This window comes from Glycine soja, chromosome 15, assembly GCF_004193775.1.
Source record: "Glycine soja cultivar W05 chromosome 15, ASM419377v2, whole genome shotgun sequence".
In the NCBI taxonomy this organism is placed as follows: domain Eukaryota; kingdom Viridiplantae; phylum Streptophyta; class Magnoliopsida; order Fabales; family Fabaceae; genus Glycine; species Glycine soja.
The window spans coordinates 3,423,527-3,442,505 of record NC_041016.1 but is presented as its reverse complement, the minus strand read 5'-3'; the positions used below and the strand labels follow the sequence as shown (position 1 = coordinate 3,442,505).

Genomic DNA, 18,979 nt, shown 5'->3' with positions numbered 1-18,979 from the left:
AGTAAGAAGTCTTCATTAATATAAGTGGGAGACTCCTGAAAACTTAAAGCCTTGAGATTTTGATGAATTAGATGGGATGTTGAATTCATTTGTATCTACTCGTAGTGTATCAATAAAGAGATTTCTCCAATATTTTAGTCCATTGTATTTTTCATTATGGATTGTGCGATTTGGCGACTAACTCCTATATGAGTATTATTAATTAAGACATGGTAAAATTGGTGGTGCATGGGCCCATGTAAGGAAATCTCTTGTATGGTGAGTATTAAGGCATAACAAAATTAGGGATGGACTTCTTGTAATTATATCAAAAACCTTTTTAGTTTCATTATCGAGGGAAACATATATATCGTGTGAAAGATCCATAATATTTATCAACATCAAACTAAGGAGTGTTATTTGGATACATGTATTACATGAAGCCAACCAAGTGGTTGATTTATTGGCCAAACATGGTATAGGGGTTGCCAACGCAAAGTCGTATTTTTGAAGTAACGCCATATTTCGTTTGTAATGTCCTAAAAGTACAGATTTATTCTGTGTAAATTTGTGCCTAGCTCTTTTTTATATCACCTAAAAAAACTATGTAAATATATTCACACTTAAAAAAGATGAAATTACAAACGTACATGAGCATATTATTTCGAAGAGACTCACGAAATCTAACATCAACCTAATGCCTTAAGGTGTTTTACCCCGTATTTACCAACACATTTCAACCTGAAAATTGTAAATGTGAAATGGGATTGGAAATTAGAAGGACAGCTTTAGCTTCGATTTCTAAATTCTATAAACAAAGAAAAGAAAAATATCAGTACGGAGTATATATAATTAACAACTAGTTTGTTCTGTGACATGGGTGCTTCAATTTCTTGAACTCCTGAAATGATTATGACATGGAACTAATTAAAAATTTCCCCTTTTAAGAATTTGATGGTGAATCAAGACTCAAGAGCTACTTCGATCGCTTCCTGTCACTAATTATGGAGTGGCCAGTCAAACAAGGAATTAGGGAAACGTCAAATCTCCATTTCCATCCTACTTTATAGGAAAATTATTATTACACTTATTTATTATTGATGATAATAATTTGTGGTGGAGGCATACATCGTCCAGCATCAACCAACATGGCATCACGTGTCCACTTTATGTGCCTATCATTTGGGTGGGTGGGGTGGGAGGTGTTAAAATTCAAGCTCCAGTTCTGAGCAAGATAGATATATATATAATTTATAAATGTTAGTATATATTTTCTAAATATCCGAGACTCGTAGATATTTATTTATAGGTTGTCTCTTTTTGTTTTTATCTTTTGCCATAATTTAACTAACGCAAGACACAAGCACAAAAGTCTCTCCCTCTGAACACACTGGTCGGGAGAGCATGCAAATTAAGAGCAACGTGCCTGAGTGAGATGGAGAAGAGACTTACTCATTCTTTCTCTGCTCTTAATTTGTTGCTTTTTTCATATATATATATATATATATGCTTGCCAACCCAACTTCCTGATTCTCCTAGAGTAGAAACAAATCATTGAAGTTTGAAGGAAGAGGGTTATATATAGGAAAGCAAAGCATAAAAGAGCAACCAGTAGTTCCTGAAAGTAATAATATATATTGGATGTTCTAAATCCTAATGATTCAGAACATGAAAGTGAGAAGCCATGTGAAAAACAGTGCAGGAAGATGTAGCCATTAGCCAAACCTTTTTGACAATGATTTAGGTCCTCTTGCCATTTCTTTCTACAAAAGTTAAGTTCTCAATCATTCAATCAAGTGTAATGCGTCTGAAGAATAAGCAGAATACAACACAACAACCCATCATATCGATCAGCACAACTAGCTCACACTTTCAATCTTCCTGATCCACCATAATCACCATTCACTCAACTCAACTTGAGGTATATATTTTCTAGTACTCCATCTTGTATTAATTATACGGTCATATTGTCAACTATGTATACCCAACTAAACTCTTTGCAAATAATAACAATAATACAAATTCTAAAAACTTACAAGGCAAAAAGTACTAGTACTATTTAATTGTGATATTACTTACAAATTTTCAATTATGCGCTTGCTTTGCGGCATCAACTTAACTTTCACATTCCTACTCTCATTAATTTTCATCCCAGATAATTTGCTTCATTAATTTCATTTCCATTACGTGTTGATTAATATCTATGGGCCCATTCAGTGAGTAGTTAACTGCTATTATTGCCATAATTAGAAAACAACCTAAGGTCCCAATGATAGAAAATTCGACGCTCCCCCTCTTCCAATAGTTCGATCAGATCTCATTTTCAGTTGACAAAAATACCCTAAAGAATGTGCGGCCATTAAAATTTCTTGCAATGATGCAACTACCAAAGGAACAGAAACTAGCTAAATGAAAATTTGAAATTACCAGACAAACCCCACACCACAAGTTATTTTCGCTACAAGTCCAGTCCCACAGTATCACAGTACACAACACCATCGCTCTCCAAAGTCTCCACTACCCTTATATCATGGCCCCCAGAAGATGAGACCATATTTTCAAGTCCTAATCCAATTGAGATTTAGAAAGCACTTAATTAAGAATGTTTCCTATAGAACAAAAAGTATATTCAAATAAGGAATCGTTATTCATTTATTAATTTATTTTGTGTCTGCATTATCATTATTAGTATATGTTAGTATAACGAACAAATTTTAATTTGTATCAGAGTTGCCATATATTAGAGCAAAGTGGGAAGAAAGTAAGGTAGGTAGCGATGGAGCAGTCAGAAAAATCGCCTAAAAAAACATCATCACTGAGATCATCATTTCCGAGAGATCCACGTGGCTCACTCGAAGTGTTTAACCCAAACACTTCAACTTCAACTTCAACCAACGTGTGCGTGCGTTCACAGCCTCTTTGGAAATCGTGGACGGAGTCGGAAGAACCGCGCCATGAAATCGCCGCAACGTCGTGGATGGCCATCAATCCGGCGGCTCCGTCTGCCGGAGAAAGAGGAGAGGCGGCGCAGAGGGCGGCGGAGTGGGGTCTGGTGCTCCGGACCGACACCGAAACCGGCAAGCCGCAGGGCGTGGAGGCGAGGAACTCCGGCGGCGAGGAACCTAACGCTGCGAAACTAGCCGCCGTTGCTTCGTCGTCCAGGAAGAACTCTCAGAACTCCGCCAGAAATTCCGGCGACTCTTCCGGCGGCGGCGGAGGGATTCCGAGAATATCGGAGGATGTGATGGGGGCTTTGTCGGCTTTTCAACAGACTTTCGTGGTTTCGGATGCTACCAAACCCGATTACCCGATCCTGTATGCGAGTGCCGGGTTCTTTAAAATGACAGGTTATACGTCCAAGGAAGTTATTGGGAGAAATTGGTAGGCACCTTAATTTTTCTTTACAATTTAATTAATTCACATACACTTCTTGAACTTTCATAAATTTGCAAGGATGAATACTTAAAATATCATACAGTACATTAGATGGTTTTTAATTAGACAGTATATCTGGGAGTGCATGGAATGCACACTTAAAAATCGTACTTAAACAAATTGATTCTTTAGAATGCATGAAGAGTTTTTAAAAAATCGACTCAAAACGAGAAAAACAAGGATAAAATATGTTTTAGTTATCTCAATTTTTAATCAAAATTGGTCTGAAACTTTGTATTTAAAAACAATCATTTTCATTCTCGTATTTTTTTTTTATAATTAATGAACTTCATTCCTTTTCTTGGAACTTAGGATGAGAAATAAAATCCACTAATTTAAAAAAAAAGCTTATTAGGTCTTTTTAATTTATTTTTCAACCAAAATTGGTATTTAATTTCAATAATATGAGAAATTAATATTATTATTAAATATTAATATAAATTATTAAGATAAACACTAATTTTAATTAGAGATCATGACATAAAATACTATGAAAACAGTATCTAAATTTTGTTCTTGTACAAAAATAGGAAGACCAAATTATCTTTTTTATAATATAGGGATTAAAAACCATTTTTGAATGAAAATTGAGAGATGAAAAACACATTTAAAAAAGTTTAATAATCTATTTAGTCGGTGTATGTGTATCGATTTTTTTTGTTTTAATCTCTATATTTTTTTAATGTTTTATTTCATATTGTTAGCTTTCTAACAATGTGCAAAACCTTTACAAAATAAAAAGAAAAAAACTAAAAAAAAATTGTTCGTGAAAAGATTAAAATAAATAGTCGACACATGAGAACCAAATGATTTTTTTTTTAACATGAAGCAAATTATGAGCATAGCTAAGAAAATGTTACCTAGTTCTAACTGCAATAATGATTTTTACTTGTGGGTGGGGTGGGTCCAGCCGGTTTTTACAGGGTGCGGACACGGATCCCGAAGACGTAGCAAAGATAAGGGAAGCATTGCAAAGTGGGAAAATTTACTGCGGAAGGCTATTAAATTACAAGAAGGATGGGACACCTTTCTGGAACCTTCTCACTATTTCACCCATCAAGGATGAAGATGGCAAAGTGCTCAAATTTATTGGGTAAGCTAACATTTCATTTAATTCATCAATGTCTAATTTTGGATTACCATCGTGTGATTATGTGTTGTTAGGTTTGTTATTATCATCTTTAATTAGCTTAGTGGAAGGGTTTCGTTGGGACCAAAATTGACCAATCATTAGATTGCTCATGGCACACGAGGTGTCTGTTGCAAATTTTAAGGAAAAAAGAAAAAGAGAGCGTGTGGGCGCGAGAGCTGCATGCATTTCGCCTTCGACTCTGATAAGGACCACTCTATATATCGTTTTCTTTGCATTTAGAAACTGCCATATATGGAGGACTATGCTTAACCGTATATGTCAACTCTGGATTCGTTTAAAAACTCTTTTTTTTTTTTTCTCTCTTTCTTTTTGGTTGGGGAAGCTGCTTGCCATGAATGTGAGGAAATTTTAACCATGGAATGTTTAATTTTTGAAAGCCTAGCATGCCACAAAGGTGAATAAAGAATACGCAAAGAATTACAGTTAATTAATAGAAAATTAAATAACCATATAAGGTGGGAGAATACTACTTAATTTATCATAAATAAAAATTACAAATATAGACCATACGGTTATAATTATATATATTCAATATTATAAGTTAGTTGGTAATTATATGATCACTTGAAAAAATCATGTGTATATTTCTTTTAACCTTGATGATGTATAATCTAATGATCTATATTATAGTTTCCACATCTCGAATTGATAAAGTATTATTTTATGAAAGTTATTTTTTAGAGTATGTTTGAATATACATTTGGAACTTTAAACTTGAGTCTTGAAGGGGTCAAACATGATTTTTGCATTGACCAATAAGTTGATTGGATGTGCTATGTGTTAGAAACATGATTTTGAATTTTAGACTCAAGTCTTATTGAAGCAATAAAAAGTAAATTCTTTATCATCTTAAAATTGAGTCACAAAATGTGTTTCAAATAAAAGATAAAACACATGTGAATACATATTTTGATAAAATGTGTTACAACTAATTTATATTTATTTAAAATCAATTTTATAAAATTATATTGATTCAAAATCAATTTTACAAAAATTATATCCAAACACATGATTAATCCACTAAGCTCTCACTTTCAAAGCCTCGCAAAATGAAAGAATCATTGTTTATAGTGTGATTTTGTGAATGTAAGCCCTTTTTAGATTTGGGCCAAAATGGCCTACTTTTATCTTTGTTGTTGTACACTTCTGGATGTGGCTAAAGATTGGAGCCTTTGCATTGATTGTATGTGGCATATATAGCGGGATTCTTACCCAACGTGTTTTTTCTTTGACATGGTGATTGTGGCAGAATGCAAGTGGAGGTTAGCAAGCATACGGAGGGGTCCAAGGAGAAGATGCTACGTCCCAATGGATTGCCCGAATCCTTGATTCGATATGATGGTATTGGATAAATCTTCCATTTTCAGTTCCACTGCAATAATCATTCACATTTTTTTATGATATACTCCATTGAATCTATTACTGACACTCACAACAAAGTAAAACCATACAGTTAATATGTGAGCATTAGAAACTTAGCAATCTTGCTTGAAACATCAATGAAAAGAAATAGTAATTCAATGACACAAATGACTTTCTTTTATACATAAAAATTTGAAGTGAAGAAAGGACAATGAAAAAACAGTAGCAATGAAAACCACAGGTCAATAACAGTGAATTGATAATGTAATTCGGAATTTGTAGAAAATAGTTATATTCAAACACAATATTTAGAAATAAATTCAAAATATAAATAAAATTTTATAAAATAAACAATTGATTGAAATTATATTGAATATATTTCTTTATGCAATTATATTGAATCTAAATATAAGTAAAAATATTTGTATTTTAAAATGATGAAAATATATGCATCATTATTTAAAATTTTTTAAAAATACAATTTATTTTGGAAGAGTAAGCTAGGACTAAAAGAATGTATTTCAAATTTTCAATTACAAAACTTACTATCTAGTTTTTGTTTATAAAAAATGTAATCTTAAAAATAAAATAAAAACATAAAAAAGAGGAAGACAAAATATTTTATTTCATATCATAATATACAATGTGATGAATTATAACTTTTATTTGCTTATAAATAAAAAACTAAATGCACAATTTTTTTTTGTAACCACCGATGTGCAAATAGTTTAGCACAACTGACCAAAAAGTTAGATTTAATATAGAAATAAATTAATAAATTATATTTTAAATAGTTAAAGCTACAATTAAATAAGAAAGTATAGATAAACAAGTATGAATGTTAAAAATCTTATCTCCAAGTCGCATAGAGTGGCATTATGAACTTGCAAATGCACAAGTTAACTATTAAAATGTTACATTATCATTAGTTACTATTAAAACTAGAATTTGTAAATTAATTAAATAGTTCCTAATTTTTTATATATTATATAAACCAAAAAGAAAGAAAAAATCACTATATTATCCCTTCTCGTCTTTTTGTTTATATTTCTTAAATTTTAAATTACTTAACTAAAAAGAAGGTTTTTATTATGTTTATATTTTTATTTTATTAACAAAGTTAAATTTAATGGTTTAATAAATAATTTTTTTTCTCAGGTTTAATCTTTCATAATTATTCATTAAATATGTTATTTATTGGAGACTATTTAAAAAAAACACCATTCAAATTACTTCTTCACTGTTATCGCTTTTTATTTATTTATTTTGAGAAAGTAAAAATTCAAATGTATTCACTTTTTTTATCATTCCGTTAGTATTTCATATAATACATAAGGAAAGTAAAGTTCGATAATTTTATTTTTATTTAAATCTAATCAAGGGTAAACTTAGAAAAAATAAAAATAGAGTGTGAATAAATATATTAATTTTTTTTATAGAAAACTTAAAAATGGTATAAGTGGAAAGGAAAACAAACTAAAAAATGGTGTATATTAGAGTACCAATGGCCTCACTTTTCAATTTAATATATCAACAAGTATTAAATACATTGCATGAATATTTTAAATATATATAATTTAAAAAGTATAAATTAAAAAATTAGAATGATTTTTTAAAACTTATAAAGGAGGAAAATATAACTAATTCTTGTAATATATTAAAAAATGAAAAATCATTAAAATTTTATAAATCACTTAAAAGAATTTAAACTTAATTTTTTTTCCAAAAAAAAGTTAAGAATGTTTTATGTTATTCTTTTAGAAGTAAATTATGGTACACGATGCTTTTCCCTTAGGAGGAATAAACATATGACTTATAAGTTCTAAAGAAACTGTTTGTGCAACGAACAAGTCTATTTAGATTTTAGATATATGACTGTCACATTACCACACTCATATAGTCATATTATGCCGCGCCTAACAAATTGTTGATGGTTTAACGCAAGTCCTAAAGTTTTGACAGGATACATCACATTGTTATCCTTTCTAGTTAACGATGATCTCTGAATCCTGAAGTTTCCGGTTTTTTTAACATTGTTACCCATTTGGGTTTTTTAAACTTTGAGAGAAGCCAATATCAATCCAAGTGAAAACCCTCAAAAAAAGAAGGAAAAAGACCAGTTCAATTGGCATACACACATACACAACAAACCCAAATGGAAAACATTCAGCATGGATCAAATTGACCATATGGAAGTCCAACCATGTGATTGACCATATATACCATGCACATGCAGTAGTAGTTAATTAATAGATTTTCATAGTGTTTACGTACGTAACAGCTAGTCCTACTGCATGCATTGCATTGCAGCACGGCAGAAAGAGAAGGCTACAAGTTCAGTAACTGAGTTGCTGCAGGCCATGAAACGCCCCCGAGCATTAAGTGAATCCGCAAGTCGTCCCTCCATCAGAAAATCAGGATCTAGATCTGCTGAGGAAGGAAAAAAACTACCACAAGAACAACAAGAAGAGGAAGACAAAGAGAAAGCACAACAAACATTAAGAAGAAAATCTGAGAGTGGAGCTTCATTTGGACGCAAATCAGAAGGAGGACATAGAATTTCAATAGAACGAATCAGTGAGCTGCCTGAAAGTAAACAGAAAAACTCTCAGCGCCGTTCTTTCATGGGGTATATCTTGTTATTTAATTATCTTATTAATTAATGTTTCTTTCTCTATACCTGAGATAATCACAACTATATAATTAATTATTTCCAGTTTATGTATACATGATCTATCCAAGGTTTTAACTTATAAAACTCTCAGCGCGGTCACAATGCTGTCGCTGAAACTCCAAAAGCTTGACATTGTTGTCATGGTTGTGGTTGTTGACAGTTTTTTAAAAAACTTCATCCATCCTATAACACAATTCACAGTGCTGCTATCTTTGTATGCTACAGATTCAGGAGGAAAAGTCAGTCCAATGATGAAAGCATGGATAATGAACTGATTGAGGATGTCAGCTCTGAGAGTGAGGATGATAAAGGGCCTGATAGTTTGGAATTAGATGACAAAGAAAAGCAAAGGGAAAAGCGAAAAGGTCTTGATCTTGCTACCACGCTTGAACGTATCGAGAAAAACTTTGTCATTACTGATCCAAGGCTTCCAGACAATCCTATAGTAAGACTCTCTGAATCATTTGTACCGCAGTACTGAAAAAGTGTTTCTCTAATTCTGTTCTGTGTTGGATTCTTGTACTGGAGGTGAACATGTAACACTGTAAAGTTTGTACTTGCTTTTTACTTTTTCAGATCTTTGCATCGGATAGCTTCTTAGAGCTTACAGAATATAGCCGTGAAGAAATCTTGGGAAGGAACTGCAGGTATTCCTTAAATTGAATGACATTACACGTCAAGTATACTTATGCTAGATGGAAGCTGCTGGTGATTCCAATTTAAATTCCTTTCTGAAAATTTAATAATATTGATTTACCTGGAAATGATAAAAAAATATCGTTTCTATAATTAATGTCAAATTCAGGGTATTTACCTTATATGCTATTTGTCTATTTAGGTTTCTGCAAGGACCTGAAACTGATCCGGCAACTGTGAGAAAAATTAGAGAGGCAATTGACAATCAAACAGAAGTTACCGTGCAACTGATCAATTATACAAAGAGTGGTAAGGGTTTTGATTTTCTTCTGGGAAAAACCACTTTCATAAGCTAATTTCATATAGATTGGAATTTATAAGTATTATAGGATTATTTCGTATATCACATATGTAGTTTATTATAAAGAAGAAAAAAAATACTGTTATCTCCAAGTTTTTAATGAATAACATTTACTTGAACTAGTACTAGCCGTTAAGAAACAATTCACAATAATTTCCTGTTCTAGAATCCTGAATATCTTTCTTAGCGTACAAAGGATATATAGCTATTTAACGTGAAGATCAATAATGTTGCGATTATTATTCCACTTGCTATTGAAGATTTCTCTGTTCAACCCAGGAAAGAAGTTCTGGAACCTGTTTCATTTGCAACCTATGCGTGACCAGAAGGTACAGCGTATGATAGTCCTCTAAAGATGTTACATCTTTTAAAATCTTGACTTGCAAATTTAATTTTGGATAGTTGATCATATTCTTTTCACCTGTTTTAACATTAACAGAATATGAATGTTAGCTTTTGTCTATTTCCCTTCTTGGTTTAACAGGGAGAAGTGCAGTATTTTATTGGTGTTCAACTTGATGGTAGTCAACATGTAGAGCCTCTTCACAACTGCATCGCAGAAGATACTGCAAAGGAGGGAGAACAGTTGGTTTGGTCCCTATTCTAATGCTTCATTAACACATACATTATCTCAAATCATCGTCAACAACATCAATATCCAAATTCAGGCATTAAATTTTGATAAGAATTATTTTTCATAAGAGGCTTTAAATTTAATTTGAAAGTCTCTAAAGCCTATGATGGATTATGATTTCGACTGAAACTTTTTACATCTATTATGAGCTTCTTTTTTTTTCCTCCATATAACAGTAGGAAAGTTTGTTCAAATTGTTTATTATGCTTTGTATTTCCTGAGTTATAACAAGTACATTTGAAATCCATCCTCAGGTCAAACAAACGGCAGAAAATGTTGATGAGGCGGTAAGAGATTTTCCGGATGCTAACAAGGTAACATCTGCTGCTGTTAGTTATCTTTGTCATTATAGAGCTTTTGATTTCAATTGTGACATGACCATCCTTTTGGCGCTCTCCAGAAACCAGATGATTTATGGACAAATCATTCAAAAGCAGTTCACCCGAAACCTCATAGGAAGGATGACCCTGCATGGAAAGCTATCCAAAAGGTATTACTTTCGTATTTGAGAATATGTTTATTCAATTTCTTGTCATTTCTACACTTTGTCTTATATTTGATAATTGTTTTACGTTGATACATTAAATTTTAAAATTTTCATTATCATTCTTAATAAAAATTTTAAAACATAGAATATATCAAAGTAAAATAATTATAAAATTTACTAAACCAAAAATGATATTAAATCACTTTAAAATTTAAAAGTTAACAAAATACTAATATTTCTATCAAAAAATTATAAAAAAAAACTAAAATGATACATTTCAAAAACATAAAGTATTAAAATGAAATTTTTAAAATTTAATTTATCAAAATAAAACAATTACGAAACATAATGATCAAAAATCACATTAAATCTTATTTTTGTTAACTGCTTAATATTTTTGGATTTCTTTTACACTGTATTCGACTTTAAGTTACATACGATGGATAGATGTGGTAAATACTTCAAGTCTCATTTGACAGTTGTGCTAACTTATCTATTTGTTCTTTGTCTTTCTGTAGTTTCTTTACATTTCTGGGATGTAGGAAGTGATCATAATTTTCACTCATAAGTCATATTGGAGATTATTTTATTGAGTTGGTAAACATGCCATGAAACCATTATAGCTCCTTCTGTATTCCATGGGGTATTTTGGATTTTCCTAGTCACTTCATGAATGCCTGATGCAATTTATGTTAATTTTACAAATTGTTCTGTGAACTTGGTTTTGCAGGTCCTAGAAAGTGGAGAACAGATAGGCTTAAAGCACTTTAGGCCAATTAAACCATTGGGGTCAGGAGATACTGGCAGGTTTTTTTTACCCCTATTTCTCTATTGCATTTCCCTATTTCAAAATTGCTATCACTGGTAGCATGGACGTTAAATTAATTGTCAAGTGTGGAACAAATTGTAGTCATACGATTATGATGCTGCATACAGCCACATACGACTGAGATACTATTTTAAGGTTTCGTCATTTCTACAAATAATTCTAGCTTTTCTTTAATGGAATTTCTGCATATACAAGAACCTTATAGATGAATTAGTCTCTCTAGTTACCTGAAAATTCAAGTGAGCTCAAGATTTTAAGATCTTAATTAGATTTTTTTATTTTTTTTTTTATTTGGGTGATAGACAGTTTCTTTCTGTCCCTTTGTTTTTCCAAAGCTAGCTTCTGTGGCAGTGAATATGATCATATATTATTGGTTTGCAGCGTGCATCTGGTGGAGCTACGTGGAACTGGTCAATATTTTGCCATGAAGGCTATGGATAAGGGTGTTATGCTCAATCGTAACAAGGTTGTGATTGTGAACTACAAGACTTTTTTTTTACATATTGCATGTATTCTCAATTCTCAACATGAAAATATTAGTTCACTGAAACAGTATATTTACATAGCCGTGTTTCTGTAAGTACCTTAAAGTAACAAAGTTATTATTCTAATTTTAATTGTGTAAATCAAGTTATAGCAGCATTTACGACTCTTTGTAATAGGATGGGCTTTATACACTTTCCACAGGTGCATAGAGCTTGCGCAGAGAGAGAAATTCTTGACAAGTTGGACCACCCCTTTCTACCTGCATTATATGCTTCCTTTCAGGTTTGAAACTCGAATACTACTTTTCAATAAGTAACACAATGAATTATTTATCAATTAGAATAACTGGCAAGAACGTTAGGATATTTTTAGGAATTATAGAGTTCCAATATGTCTTGAGCTGGATTAATGCCTTTGTTCTATTACATTTAATTCTGAAGTTAAAGAGTAGCATGGATATTCACGTGGCTGCTTTACTATTTACTGAATTTGTCAAATATTTCGAACTTGCAGACCAAAACACACGTTTGTTTGATAACTGATTATTGTCCTGGAGGAGAATTATTCCTGCTTCTTGACCGGCAACCAACTAAGGTTCTAAAGGAAGATGCCGTGAGGTAAATTATCCAAATGCATATACATAATTTATAAATATATAACTTAGATTTAGAGGAAGGATCAAATTACATACTATTTATTATTTTTATAATTTAATATAGAATGTGATTTTTATTTATCTAATCATTAATTTATATTTATATATTATTAAAATTATTTGTGTTATTTTATTATATTTTGAAATATTTATATTACATTGATTTTAATTTATATGACAAGTGATTTTGGATTAACATAAAATTTGGGATATGTGATTTATGTGAAAAAAAATTTCAATCTAATAATGAGTCTTAAAAATATTATCCAATTAAAAATTACAAGATAATATAATAATTATAAAAGTTATAGCAGTATAATTTAATATTTTTTTATTTATATATATATATATATATATATATATATATATATATATATATATATATATATATATATATATATCAAGAGTTTAGAGTTTCTTTTAAGAGGATGGAATGAAGTAGATATAATGATGGAAGAGTTTTGTTGGAAATGATTTTTGCATGTTAAAATAAGGTTATCTACCCCAGTAATAATAATAAATTATGTCCTGTAACACTATTATTCTTTTACTGACATTAAGTTCTTAATATTTATAGATTTTATGCAGCTGAGGTAGTGATCGCATTGGAGTACCTTCATTGTCAAGGTAAACTCTTACTCGGCTTATATACATGCATATGGCATCACGATAACATTGTTGTTGCCTTCTCTTTTAACTCATGAAACTTCTTGCAACTTGGGAGATGTTTATTGACAAAAATATTTCAAAATCTCTGGGATGAACTTATCATGCTGCAATATTTTTTTTCTCTTTCAAGTCATCAAGTTTCATATGCTGACGTGCTAGCAGTTTACATCACAAAATTTCTGTCCTTGCAAGAAATCTTGCCAGTAAAAAAGTTCTGATGTATACCAAGACTCTTGCTTTAGAACTAAGTTTAATATGACATTGTTTGGTGAGAGTTTACAGGGATAATATATCGAGATTTGAAGCCAGAAAATGTGTTACTCAAGAGCAACGGGCATGTGTCTCTAACAGATTTTGATTTGTCATGTTTAACATTTAGCAAGCCACAGGTATTATAGAGACAATAACTTGATAGTGTAGTTTTTAATTAGAAGCAATACTATTTTAATTAAATTTTACTTCAGGCCACTAAAACAGTTTTATTTACGTCTTGCTCCCTCTTTGTAGCTTATAATTCCAGCTACCAATTCAAAGAAGAAGAAAAAGAAGAAACAGAAAAGTCAAGAGGTTCCAATGTTTATGGCAGAACCAGTGAGAGCATCAAATTCTTTTGTTGGAACGGAAGAGTACATTGCTCCGGTTTGTTATTCCCTGGACATACTATACATTATTATTGAGCAGCAAAAAACTACGGTTCAATATGCATGGTTCAAATACGTATTTTATTGTGTTGAATGTACCAATTAATATACACATAATGCATTTGCCCGTATAATCAATAATCAATAATCAATACTTCACATTTTTTAAATGTTTTATTGTGCAAATACTTGGCAAAATTGTAAAACTTGAATTTTGACTGACAAGTTTGTAACATGGATGGATTCGTTATATTTTAAGTGTAGTGCATGTCAAAAGACAATAATGGTTTAATGCTTAAGATCAAGTTGAATCCAATAGGAGTAAGAAGTTCTGTTTGTTCAATCACTGTTTTAAGAGATTGCGAATTAGACACGAACTATTGTTATTCCTTTAGAGGCCTTTTGATTTGTTAAGGGTAATTAAGGGTGGGATGTTGGTGGCTACGCAACATACAGAGAGTTTTATTGCAATTTGAACTTCTTTGGAAATTTACTTAGATTTTGTTGTAACTGAGTTCAACTTTATGCAGGAAATTATAACTGGTTCAGGTCACACAAGTGCTGTGGATTGGTGGGCTCTAGGTAATTTTTAATTCTTATTCTTATAAAAAAATATAGGCAATTTTGAACAAAATAAATTTCTAACATTAAAAAAAATCAATACAGAAAGTTTGAATGCATTAACATTTAATTCGTGCAGTGGATATTAATGTTTCAATAGACAACTAAATCAGTTTTTATGCATATTCTATAATTCTCTTTAATATTCTCAACCATTTTCCTTTGTTGCGTTTCTCTTAACCCCAAGGCCATGCATATCCAATTTAATGATATGGAGTGTAGAATTTCCTGTTAAAATATTGTGATTAATTGAAATCATTGACCAATATCATATGACTGTTGGACTTTTTTACACACAAAGGGATTTCAAATAAATTAAAATTATATCACATTGCTTGACAGTTGACTTCAATGACTTTTTTTAGGTATTCTAATATATGAAATGCTTTATGGGTATACGCCATTTCGGGGGAAGACAAGACAAAAAACATTTGCAAATATTCTTCACAAGGATCTTAAATTTCCCAAAAGTAAACCGGTGAGTGCTATCCTTCCTAACTTATTATACATTTGTTGCTTACAGGACGTTGCTTTGCTACAGCTAATTTTCAATTTTGATCTGAGTTATGAAATTCACCTTTAGAAAAAATTCTTCAAACTAACCATTACTGTCCGAAGTCTAGTAATATTAGCTTTTAAGCCAATGAATAATTTTTCATTTGATAAATTAAAGCTTATCAAATAAGTATTTATTTAAGCTGTATATTCAAATGTAGCTAATTACAAAATAATAAAGTCCTCATAGGTTTGAAGGAAGGAAAAATAAAATAATAGAAGGCTCACATCAAATTCTTAAAAAAATCCCATTCAAATATTCAGTCATACTTGAGTTTGGAGTTATATGCATTATGTTTTAATATGCAATAATTGATGCAGGTAAGTCTCCAGGGAAAGCAGCTAATTTACTGGTTGTTGCAGAGAGATCCAAAAGACAGATTGGGTTCACGCGAAGGAGCAAATGAAATTAAACGTCATCCTTTCTTCCGGGGTGTCAATTGGGCACTAGTTCGTTGCATGGTAACATAGTGATTAAACTTTGGATAAAACTTAAATATAGTTCCTTAGGTGGTTTTGCCTGTTTTCCAATTAAACTAAAAGTTTCATCTTAGGAATTTATAATCTTTGATGTAAACTTTTATTACAATGGTTATTGAGATGAAATTTTAATTTTGATTGGAGAACAACATCAAAAGTACCTAAAGAATTGCTTCTAAGTTTTGTGTAACAGTAGCTTCCGTGATTGCTACAATGTTTTCGATCTTCAACATCTAGTATAACTTTGTTGTGATTTTTCTACTTATCTTACCAGAAACCTCCTGAGCTTGATGCTCCTCTCTTACCAGAAACTGAAGAAGAAAAAGAAGGCAAAGATATAGATCCTGGGCTAGAGGATCTACAGGCAAATGTTTTTTGAAAGGTAATTTCTTCCTAGCTCCCTCTCTCTCTTTGTTTGTATATGTTGTCGTTATACTTCATTCTATTGGCTAGTTTTTAACATGTTATCTTGTGGCCTGTAGGATTGGAGGATGAAGTTATAGGGCATTCACGAAATACATGATGAATTCTTTGCGATTTTGAACAATTAATGGAATATTTCAATCCCTTGCTTCAGCGGTGCAAAGTTTAATCATGTTCATTGTAATTTGGAAGACCTACAATATTTTCTTTTTAGATTTGGTGCTACTTAAGCTGCATGGCCTTCCAATAGGGGATTAGGGATTGGGACCATCAAGGATTCGGTGTGGAAATTTGTGTATATTTTTAGAATAATGCTGAGTCATTTACAACATGCCTTGTAACATAAAAATTAAATCTGTATTGTTAAATCATTTTTTGGAAAATAAAATACTTATAGTACTGTGACTCATATAATACCTGACTAATTCTTTTTCACTTCTCTTTAAAAAAAATTAAGCTTGACAAGCATGAAAAGTTCTTTAAAATAGAAGTAACTTATATAATATAAAAAATAAAAATAGAACTATAAAAGTTAATTAAAACAATTTCTACTTTTATGAATGTTTCTTTTTTAAATCTACTACCTACTTACAAATCATGTAAAGGTTTAAGGTTTAATTGTGTTATTGGCCCCTATAATTTTGTCAAATGGGTGATTTTAATCCTTATGTTTCAATTACTCAAATCAAATCTTTATACTTTTGAAATTAATTAAATTTAGTTCAATATTTAATTGACAGTTAAATTTTTAACGACATTAGATGACATGAATCTTCACACGCAAAAAAAAAAAAACGGTGACATGAATTTCATTTAAACACGGGGATACATCATCAACCATGCATTATGTATAAATGCATATACAAGTTCAATAATCATTTGAAGAACATATACCAATAACATGTTCCTTCATCTCAAAAACACCACACAGAATTCACCTTCATCCATGTGGATCAACGAATAAAGATCCATTCAATTGTCTTTAAACAAAAAGGGAAATCTCAACAATAGCATAATTATCTCGTCAAGAATATACTTTTTAGTTATGAACATTTGATATTTAAAATATCAAAATGGAAAGGTGTTGCAGGAAAAAATTCACTTAATGGATCCTAGATTCACTCAATAAAATTAAGTCCGACTTCCAAAGGTAAATTCATTTTGTGGAATTGAAGTTTGCCTAACAAATTTGAAATATGTTCAACGAATCTAAATTTTAGACCAACAAATTTGTGACAGAGAGCAACCTTGACTTCTATTGTAAATCTGTCCATCAAGCACAAAAACCCACCAAACAAATTTGTGATACAAAACCTTGCTCCCTGTTGCAAATCGCCAACAAATTTTGCAAAATCGGTGAGCGAACTGATTTGTCCTCTTCCCAAGTTTCCATTATTCAGATTCTCGAAAACCAATTCATTCCTCAATAAATCCTAAACAGTTTCCCATCAATTTTAACAAAACAAAACCCAAAACAATTCCAAAAATTGAAAGTTTTCATCAACATTCATCAATCAATCACAAAACATGATTCCAAGCTCAAAAACTCCAACTTGCTCTAGCATTCATTTTCATACACTGTAACCTATTCTCAAGTAATTTTCAGACTAATACAAAATAACAAAACACATAAGCAAGTTGAGCTTCCCTTATCTCGTGCAGCCTCAATCTTAGGTTCTTAGGAAGAGAAGTGAAAGGTAGATACTTCGAGGCAAAGGAGTGAGCTTTGCCTTAATCCACCAACAACTCAAACTACATAGCACAAATTAAACCATCCAAAAGCAAATTCACAACTTAGATTCGTTCAAAGTCTCTCTATGACCAACTCATAGAAGATGATGATGAAGTATATAAAAGAAGTAAACTTACCCACTATAATGATCTCCATAGCCTATGTGAAGAAGTGTTAGATAAATAATTAATTAGGAAGTCATAAATAATAAGTATAGTCATAGACTAAGTTCAAATTGAATCATAATATATACAAAGTTTATAAAATTTAATGGTATACGAGTTTTAAAAAATTTGGATTAAAACGCACTATGCGTTATCCTTATAAATAAAAAAACATGATCTAATAGAGTGCAATCAAAGGATTTCGAATCATAAAATTATACTCCAAAACATATCGATATAATAATAAAATTTTATAAAAAAAGAAAAATAGATAAATGATATTTTTCTATAAGTGTATCCAGCATAGTGCTATTTGTATCTCCTTGTTGCTGATGAAACAGATATATACAGGCAAAAAACTTCAACGAGCAGCAACAAAAAAGGAACAGTAACATTAAGAAAAACCGAAGCTCAAGCACCACTAAAGTGCCAACAAATAGCTTGTAACGTTAAGAAAAGAATTGAAACTGAAAGTCTTCAACGTGCTGCAACAACTCTCAACGGATAAAAAGATATTTACCAAGTAAAATAAATCTTCATAAAAGATAGGAGTTAATCGACTAGTAATATATAAAAGGTAAAATATTATTTAAAAGAGACTGATTTAAAAAAAATATTTTATTTTAAATTTTAAATTATAAGAAAATATTTTTCAACCAGAAGAGGATCAATTCACTTTGAGTGGGAAAACAAGAAGACGAAGAGGAGAAAAGTGAGGGAGGATTTAGAGAGGATGTTCCTAATGTTGGATGTTCCAGGAAAATAAAAGGCTTTGGATTTTTCCACTAACCCTCTTACTAACACCTTCTAGCCTGCTAACATCTTACTCAAAAACCTCTAAGTTAGGCTTTTTATAATTAGTTTAATTTTTGAATGTATCTTTTTCTCAACCTGAATTAGTCTAATGACTCGGTGAATTATTTTTGTAACTTTTATATTAATTAATAAAATATGTAATGTAGTAATCATAGAAAAACTAAATATTAAAAAAAATATAATTAAT

At 31.0% G+C, this 18,979-nt stretch overlaps 1 protein-coding gene across 2 annotated transcripts; it reads left to right on the top strand.

The window, feature by feature from the left end:
* Nucleotides 1-1,355: 1,355 nt before the first annotated feature.
* Nucleotides 1,356-16,494, top strand: LOC114388594 (phototropin-1-like). Of its 2 annotated transcripts, none has more exons than XM_028349159.1 (24): nt 1,356-1,900; nt 2,708-3,360; nt 4,325-4,507; nt 5,817-5,908; nt 8,240-8,558; nt 8,829-9,048; nt 9,180-9,250; nt 9,442-9,548; nt 9,880-9,929; nt 10,085-10,189; nt 10,489-10,548; nt 10,635-10,724; nt 11,452-11,528; nt 11,932-12,016; nt 12,238-12,318; nt 12,550-12,653; nt 13,269-13,318; nt 13,643-13,749; nt 13,868-13,999; nt 14,532-14,583; nt 14,988-15,100; nt 15,499-15,639; nt 15,932-16,039; nt 16,140-16,494. In XM_028349159.1, exons 2-23 carry the CDS (start codon nt 2,756-2,758, stop codon nt 16,034-16,036), a joined length of 2,949 nt encoding a protein of 982 aa, XP_028204960.1. In that variant the 5' UTR covers nt 1,356-1,900; nt 2,708-2,755; the 3' UTR covers nt 16,037-16,039; nt 16,140-16,494. The 2 variants fall into 2 exon arrangements, with proteins under 2 accessions (XP_028204960.1, XP_028204961.1); XM_028349160.1 differs by lacking the exon at nt 1,356-1,900 and adding an exon at nt 2,506-2,602.
* The last annotated feature ends 2,485 nt before the right edge of the window (nt 16,495-18,979 follow it).